This window comes from Leiobunum rupestre, chromosome 7 (genome assembly GCF_980474605.1).
Source record: "Leiobunum rupestre chromosome 7, qqLeiRupe1.1.hap1, whole genome shotgun sequence".
In the NCBI taxonomy this organism is placed as follows: Eukaryota; Metazoa; Arthropoda; class Arachnida; order Opiliones; family Sclerosomatidae; genus Leiobunum; species Leiobunum rupestre.
Window position 1 is genome coordinate 59,333,054 of NC_143390.1, and position 7,943 is coordinate 59,340,996.

General features: G+C 44.6%; 2 protein-coding genes across 2 annotated transcripts; both read left to right on the top strand.

Moving 5' to 3' along the window:
- Nucleotides 1-355: 355 nt before the first annotated feature.
- On the top strand, nt 356-1,432 carry LOC149937595 (uncharacterized). Its single transcript, XM_090153856.1, has 3 exons — nt 356-1,059; nt 1,128-1,270; nt 1,332-1,432. The coding sequence occupies exons 1-3, from the start codon at nt 356-358 to the stop codon at nt 1,430-1,432; spliced, it is 948 nt and encodes a 315-aa protein (XP_090009982.1).
- A 4,743-nt stretch (nt 1,433-6,175) lies between these two features.
- LOC149937596 (uncharacterized protein F54H12.2-like) lies at nt 6,176-7,000 on the top strand. The gene has a single exon (XM_090153858.1). It carries the CDS (start codon nt 6,176-6,178, stop codon nt 6,998-7,000), a length of 825 nt encoding a protein of 274 aa, XP_090009984.1.
- The last annotated feature ends 943 nt before the right edge of the window (nt 7,001-7,943 follow it).

Below are 7,943 nucleotides of genomic sequence, written 5' to 3' on the forward strand. Positions count from 1 at the left end.
AAAGACAACGCGTCTTTTTTGAAATGGCACGATCAAGAGTCAGCTCTCCGTAAGGAATTTAACTACGTGGAATCCTTGAAACTCTATTTCGCCGACGACGTGCGTATACTCGCTTCGGGCACCCTTCGTTTCCGGCAAGTATTTATGAATCTGTGCGACGTTGATCCTTTTCAAGTCGGAATTACTATCGCGAAAGTGGCTAGCGTCGTGTAACGCAAGAAGTTTCTCAAGAAGGATACGATTGGCCTAATACCTAAACATTCTTATCGTCTTTTTGAAAACCAGTCTATGGAGGCGCTCGAATGGCTCTGGTGGGAAATTCACCATACGGGGGTAGAAATCGATTCCGCACTGAATGGCAAAGAAGATAAAGTTCTCAAGATCTATCTACCAGTACGCTGGCTGTATATGGCATGGCTGTTGCGAGTGTTACGGCGCTGGCACGAACCGTAACCAATTGTTACACGGCAACCCGTACGATACGTTAAATATTCGTTTCAACAACAACATGAAAATTCATAACCTCCTCAAGGAGTTAGGGTACGATGTCGTAGAACGTTGGGGGTGCGAATGGAAGAAGCTGAAAGCCGACGATCCGACAATTAAAGAGTTTCTCGAAAATTCTAATTTCTTCGAGAAATATCGTAATCCTCTTAATCCCCGCTCGGCGTTCTTCGGAGGCCGTGTCAATACGTTAAGGACTTATTGTAAAGCGGAGGGTCCCGGCAAAATATTTTACGTTGACATCTGCTCCTTGTACCCCTTCATAAACAAGACAGGAAAAATTACCATATGCCATCCGGAGATATTGTTGTTAAATATACCTGAAGTGTCGGATTTCGAGGGGCTTCTTTCTTGCGACGTTTTACCGCCAAACGATTTATACCATCCCGTTTTACCATTTCGTACGTCTAAGGGAAAACTCGGTTTTTCACTCTGTCAAACTTGCGCGGAAACACGCTTCCAGGATGATTGCAACCATACCGAAGACGAGCGGATCCTGACCGGTACCTGGGTGGTCGACGAGCTTCGTAAAGCCGAACAGCGTGGCTACACCACGTAACCCAGTACGATAAAAAAACTGATTCCGGCGTATGTAAAGACTACGTAAATTGTTTTCTAAAAAGTAAACAAGAGTCCTCGAACTGGCCGCTGGGATGCGATACTCCCGAAGAGAAGGATGCGTACATCGCCGCCTACGAAGCCGCAAAAATCCAGAAGAACGAAGGACTTCGTGCCATATACAAGCTACTTCTTAATTCTTTTTGGGGTATGTATCTCTAACAAGCAAATTAAAAAAAACTAATTTACTTTTCTCGCTCTCTTTACAGGGAAATTAGGTCAGCGTAATTTGGTGACAAAGACGGAAATTATCAAAGACCCGAAGACGTTTTTCGAGCTTTTACAGAACCCCGAAGTCGACGTGAAATAAGTCTTGACCATCACCGACGAAGCTCTCCTCGTAAAATGGATCCCTTGCCAAGAAGCCGAAATCCCGCTAAAGTACACAACCTGTCAAGCCAGACTGGCGTTGCTGGATTATATGGAACAAGTGGGCGTCTTAAATCTTTATCACGATACCGACGCTATCGTATATTACAGTCCGACCGGCGAGCCCCTAATTAAAACGGGTCCCTTCCTGGGTGATATGACGTGCGAGTTGACCCCGACGTACGGTCCAGGAGCGTATATTTCGGAATTTGTGTCGGCGGGACCAAAAAATTATAGTTACTGGGTCGAGTCGCCCGCTACCGGTAAACGATTCGCCGTCACGAAATGCAAAGGCTTCCGAATAAATTGTACTAACCAAGATATCATAAACGGCGATAGTTTGAAAGTCATGTTAGGAGTGGGTCTCGAAACACCCGTCGATTCATTTAAAGTAGATCTCCCCCGTCAAATTCGTCGTCTACCCGATCATACGTTAGTCAGCGTGGATTTATTTAAAACGTATCGAGTGCTCGTCGATTAAGTCAGAGTATTAGACAATTACGAAACCGTTCCGTACGGTTACAAACGGCCCCCCTTTCCCGCCGACAACCTTACGCCTCGAACTTAGATAGGAGGCATGGGGGTGATTAGGCGCCCCCCGCGACTCCCCGCTTGACCCCCCGCGACGCGATGGGACGGGACGCGATTCGCGAAATGTATATCTTTCTTAAACATGTATACGCTCTCGTTGCTTGAAAATTAAAAAATAAAAAACTTCGTTTTTTTAATTCCTATTTCAATACAGGTTTAGACACGAACCAGCATGATTCCATTTTATCATAGCTGCAACATGATGCTGTGCGGGCCGAGTCAGAGCGGAAAAACGTATTTCGCCGAGCAATTAGTTAAATATAAAGACGAAATGTTCCAACCCAATATCGAAGAGGTTTATTGGCACTATAGCGAGTACCAACCGAATTACGATAAATTAAAAGAGCGTTATTTTTCGCGAAAGACTTACCGATATTAATACGTTTGACGGCTCGAAAAAGACGCTTATCGTTCTCGACGATTTGCAGGGAACATCCGAGGGAGACATAGGCCAGTTGTTCACCCGCGGGTCGCATCATAGAAATTTATCTGTCCTATATATTACGCAAAACATTTTCCATCAAAATAAAGATTCCCGGGACATTTCGCTGAACTGCCATTATTTATTATTTAAAAATGTTCCTGACAAATACATTATTTGGCTAGACAGATTATGCCCGAAAATCCAAAATTTCTCATAGAGAGCGTTAGTGACGCGACCAAGTTACCAAACTCTCACGTGGTATTGGATTTGCAAAAAGACTGCCCTGACGAATACCGAGTAAGGTCGGGCGTTTTTCCCGATCAACAGCTGATAGTCTACGTTCCAAAATAATACCAACCACCAGCCTTACGTCATTCGCTCTAAGATGTCCCAGGTCGCACAAAACCGCGCTCGTCACTTTGGGTAAATTGAAAGGCTGTAATCGTCGAGCTCTTTTAAGCGGCGCCGATAAGGGGTTATTAGACGCTCTGTCCGCCTGCGTTCATAATACACTTCGAGGTAATATTCCTCTTACTAAAACCCAAAAGTTCGCTTTGAAAAAACATAAGCATATGCTGAGAAAAATCGCTTCTAAGACTTTAACTTGGAAACGAAAGAAACAAATTCTTTTAAATCAGAGAGAGGACGGATTTTTCACGATATTAGTGGCCATCATTACGTCTATACTGGGAGCGCTAACGGGTCGCTAATATGTTACGTTACGCTAAGAAAATGGTTCTAGTACCGGCCAGTACAGCAACTACAACACCAGCAACAACGGTACCTGCCGTCACGTCGATCATTAATCCAACGGACAATGCGTGGAAGGAAATGGACGCCGAAAAGGAAGATATACTGAAAGATAATAGCACCGATGACCGTACGAAATGGAAATTGTACGAAGAACTACTTAAAAGTCAGCGAGGTTTGGTAAAGGAAACGACACCGGAAGTTGCGCAATACGAATCGTGGATAAATCTTTTGCCCGCCGGATATAGAGGGCAGGCTAGAGAATTATTTCAACAGTTGGCTTCGGATTCCGAACGCGTACGGTGGAACGAAAAAGCTGAGGTTTTAATAGACGGAGTCCGTGAATCCAACACCGATATTGTGGATTTATTTTACCATACGTTGAAACCCGTCGGAAATCGTCCCATAGGCTGGGAAAGGTTTCAAAGAATCGTCATCGCGCCAAAAGGGTCCGAATCGGTAATCGTTAAAAAGAAAAAAGTTAAAAAGTCTAGTACGCCGCTGAGGAAACGATTGAGATGTGGCAAAGAGAACAACAGGGCTTCGTTTATCAAGACGAACTGGGAGGCTTACTAAAGAAAACTGAACGACTCTTATCCAAAATATATTTCGACAGCAAACATCCAGCTTCTTTCGGCGGCGCTACGAAATTTTACGAAGCCGTGAAAGAGCGCGGCGTGTCTCTCGAAGAAGTGGAAACGTTCTTGCAAGGTCACGACGCTTTTACTCTTCACAAACCTGTCATCAGGAAGTTCAAGAGACGTCGTGTGTACGTACATAACCGTTACGACTTGTACCAATTAGACTTATGCGATATGAGATTGTTGGCGCAATATAACGATCAATATACGTTCATTTTAACGGGAATCGACGCTTTTTCGAGAGTAGGGCTCGCCGTACCTCTGAAACGGAAAACCGGGGCTGAAGTCGTTCGAGCCTTAAAGATTATTATCCAAGAGGGCCTACCTATCAGGGTCCAATTCGACAAAGGCCGGGAATTTTTAAACCTTCCAGTGAAGACGTACCTACGGGGGTTGGGCGTCAAATATTTTACGTCAGAGAACGAGGATGTCAAAGCAGCCCTGGTCGAGAGGTACAACCGAACGCTCAAGGGTCGAATGTGGAAATGGTTTACGCATAACAACACTTATCGATACATCGAAGAGTTGCCTAATTTTGTCCACGCCTACAATAATTCCAAACACAGTAGCATAAAGATGGCGCCCGTCGACGTCAATGACCGAAACGTACTTCAAGTTTATAAGAACATTTACAAACGTGAAAAGAAATCGACGAAAACTACGAAATGCCGAATTGACGTAAACGATTATGTGCGGTTAAGTAAGCCCGCGGAGGCTTTCGCTAAAGGATACGATGTCAACTGGAGTACCGAGATTTTCAAGGTCGTATTCAAGGGGATCAAGAAACCATTATTAAGCCTTTTATTGGCCAGTTTTACTATTCGGAGTTGCAACGCGTTGACAAACCCGAGATATTCCAAATGGATCAAGTTTTGAAGAAACGCAAGTCGCGCGGAAAAACTGAATGTCTAGTTTCGTGGCGTGGCTACCCCAGCTCATTCGATTCGTGGGTGCCCGAGAAAGATGTCGTCTCAATTTTACCTCACGTTACCGTCTAACAGCAGCTTAGATACGTTCCCCAATAATAAATTAGCGTCTTTCGTGACGCAATTACCGCAACCCATCCAACTGGAAACCGAATACGAAATTGGAATCGTTTCGATTATATATCCGTCCGCTTTTTACAATGTACTCGAGAATGACAATTATTTAGAGTGTCACATTGAAGACGTGGCGGAACACGATTTTGGCGCTGAAGGAAGACCGGTAGCCCGAGTGAAAGAAGTACCCGCCGGACACTATCAATCTATAGATCATTTAATTAAAGAAATAAACGAAAATGCGCTGTGTAAAGTGGCGGAAGCTTGTTTCTTTCACGACAGCTTAAGCGGACACGTTTCCCTCGCCGAAAGTAGCCGCAAAGAAATGATATTAACCATGAGCGAAGGTTTGAGTAATATTCTGGGCTACGGACCTAACGAGAAAATCATTGGTAAAAGCTCGAGACCGGCTCGCGTAGATTATAACGTGCCATCGCAAATATTTGTGTACACGGATATAGTCGAGGAAGTCGTAGTCGGACACTCTTTAGTTCAACTTTCGAGAATTATCGCCGTCGACGATAAAAGACACGGATCTCACGTTGAAAAGACGTACATCGCTCCTCATTACGTTCCCGTCAACAAACGTTATTTCGACACTATTCAAATAAATCTCAGAGACGCCTTGGGGAAACCGATCCCTTTTCAGTTCGGCAACCTAACGGTGAAAGTTCATTTAAGGCCCCGACAATGACGAAGCCGGATGTCCTAAAACATCGCTCCTGCGTTTACCGAGATTATTACGTAAATCAAGCCGGTCAAGGCGTATCAAAAGTGTACGTTGGCGCTAATTACCAGCGTGGACACGGACAAATTGGGCACGGAATCGGGAGTTTCTTCTCGGGATTGTTTCGAGCCGCTAAGCCTTTTCTAATGAGAGGCGTTAAATTTTTGGGTGGCCAGGCCCTTTCGACTGGCAGTCAAATTCTTAGTGACGTTCAAAAAGGTGATAATGTCAAGTTGGCCGCCAAGCGGAGGGTCAACGAAACTTACGATAATTTAAAACAGCAATACGGATCTGGCAAACGTAGACGTCGCGCCGTTCCTAAACAAACTAAGAAAAGGGTCCCCAACCCACGAATACCAAGAAATCATTAGGAGTTCGGAACGCCACCCGGAAGGTTCTAGACATTTTCACCGCTCACAAACGAAATCGTAATGGCCGCCCACTGTCAAGCGCTTATGAGCGAATTAGATTTGTTCGAATCTACACCGGTTCAGACGAAGGAGGAAAATGGATGACGTACCAGTCCGTGTCTTCTTTACGCGGCGAAGCCATCGAATTCAACGTCTTAAGCGAGGGAGACGAATATCTCGATTTACCTTTAACGTGTATGTACCTGAAATTTAAAATCGTCGCCGACTTGGGAGATGACGATGAGGTCGCTCCGTGTAATAACTTTCTCAACACGTTGTTCAGTCAAGCCGAAGTTCATCTAAACGGTACCCTGCTCTCGCCGTCGGCATCTACTTACGCGTACCGTTCTTACGTCGAGACTCTCCTAAACTATGGCAGTGACGCTAAATTATCCCATTTGACCTCGGCCATGTGGCATAAAGACACTGCGGGGTCTATGAATAATTTAACCACCAACGAAGGTTATAAGACTAGAAAGGCTCTCACCAGCAATTCCAAAGAAGTTGAACTGATAGGACCTCTTTTTCTGGACATTTTCAACGTGGAAAAATTTATTATAAATGGTGTCGATCTTCGCGTAAAACTTTCGCGCAGTAAAGCCAATTTCGCGTTGATGGGTAAAGCCAAGGCTGGCGCGGAATACCGAATAGTGATTTCGGACGCTACGCTTTTGGCTCGCAAAGTTCACGTGGCTCCTAAAATACTTCTCGCTCACGAAGCCGCTCTAGCCCAATCAGCGGCTATGTACGCTTACACCAGGACCGAAACGAAAATATTCACTATAAACTCGAGCGTGTTAAGCACCACTATAAATAATTTGCATTTAGGGACAATGCCCAATCGCGTTATTGTGGGTTTACTCGATCACGACGCCTACAACGGTAATCTAGAAAAAATGCCATTTTGTTTTAGCATTTTGACGTGAATAGTTTACCTCTGTATTCGGATTTCGAGGGTGTCAATTCTAAACCCTTGTGACCCAATTACGACTCTAATCTTTACGTCGAAGCTTATCACACTTTATTCACCGGAAGTGGCTTGCACTATTAAGACCAGAACAATCAGATTTCGCTAGCCGAGTATCCTCACGGGTTCTGTTTATACGTATTCGACCTGTCCCAAGACTTAAGTGCCAGTTCAGTATTCCACTTCAACCCGACAAGACAGGGACATTTGAGGCTCGAGTTAGGGTTCGCTAAATCAGTGCCCCACGCGTTAAGTTGTCTCGTGTGTATGGAATTTCAGAGTTCATTTAGAATTGATAAAGCCCGTAACGTAATTGTCGATACTCCATGAAAGGCGGAGACATATCGAGCGTAATGGCTCGTACCAAAAACTTTCTCGGGGTCTTTCCCTCCGATTTACTACCTACAAGAATAGATAACTATCCCGCTTCGCTGATTTCGAATTTGGACAGTCACGACCAGCAAGGCAGTCATTGGGTAGCGATTTATTTCGACGCCAGGTGTCACTGCTTTTTTTTTGACTCTTTAGCTTTGGGTCCTTTACTACCCTCTATTAAGATATTCATAAAAAATAATTCGACTAAGAGGGGTCACAATAGGAGGCGTTTGCGGAGAATATTGCGCGAATAAGAGAAGTACCGGTAGCTTCTTTAAGGGTTTTACCAAACGTCACGAGATTAATGACGTCATCATTAAAAAAAGATTCGAGGGTATAAAAAGGTCGGCGCTCTGAAATCTGGTAGCCGTATCTCGCCATGGACGCGCTCTTGCAAGACCTGAATTTTCTCGCTCTGAATAAAAAAACGGTCATCGTGGAGTTCGATTATTTAATCGGCAAAAATAATCTTCGGGATACCGGAGAAGGTCCCGACATTGTCTTAAAGGAGTTGGCTATAATCACCG

Bases quoted from the DNA above. Each gene is read 5' to 3' on its own strand.
- LOC149937595 (XM_090153856.1), top strand. From the start codon at position 356: ATGGCAAAGAAGATAAAGTTCTCAAGATCTATCTACCAGTACGCTGGC. The intron at 1,060-1,127 runs GTAACCCAGTAC...TTTTCTAAAAAG, and splicing joins GAACAGCGTGGCTACACCAC to TAAACAAGAGTCCTCGAACT. The intron at 1,271-1,331 runs GTATGTATCTCT...CTCTCTTTACAG, and splicing joins ACTTCTTAATTCTTTTTGGG to GGAAATTAGGTCAGCGTAAT.
- LOC149937596 (XM_090153858.1), top strand. From the start codon at position 6,176: ATGACGTACCAGTCCGTGTCTTCTTTACGCGGCGAAGCCATCGAATTC.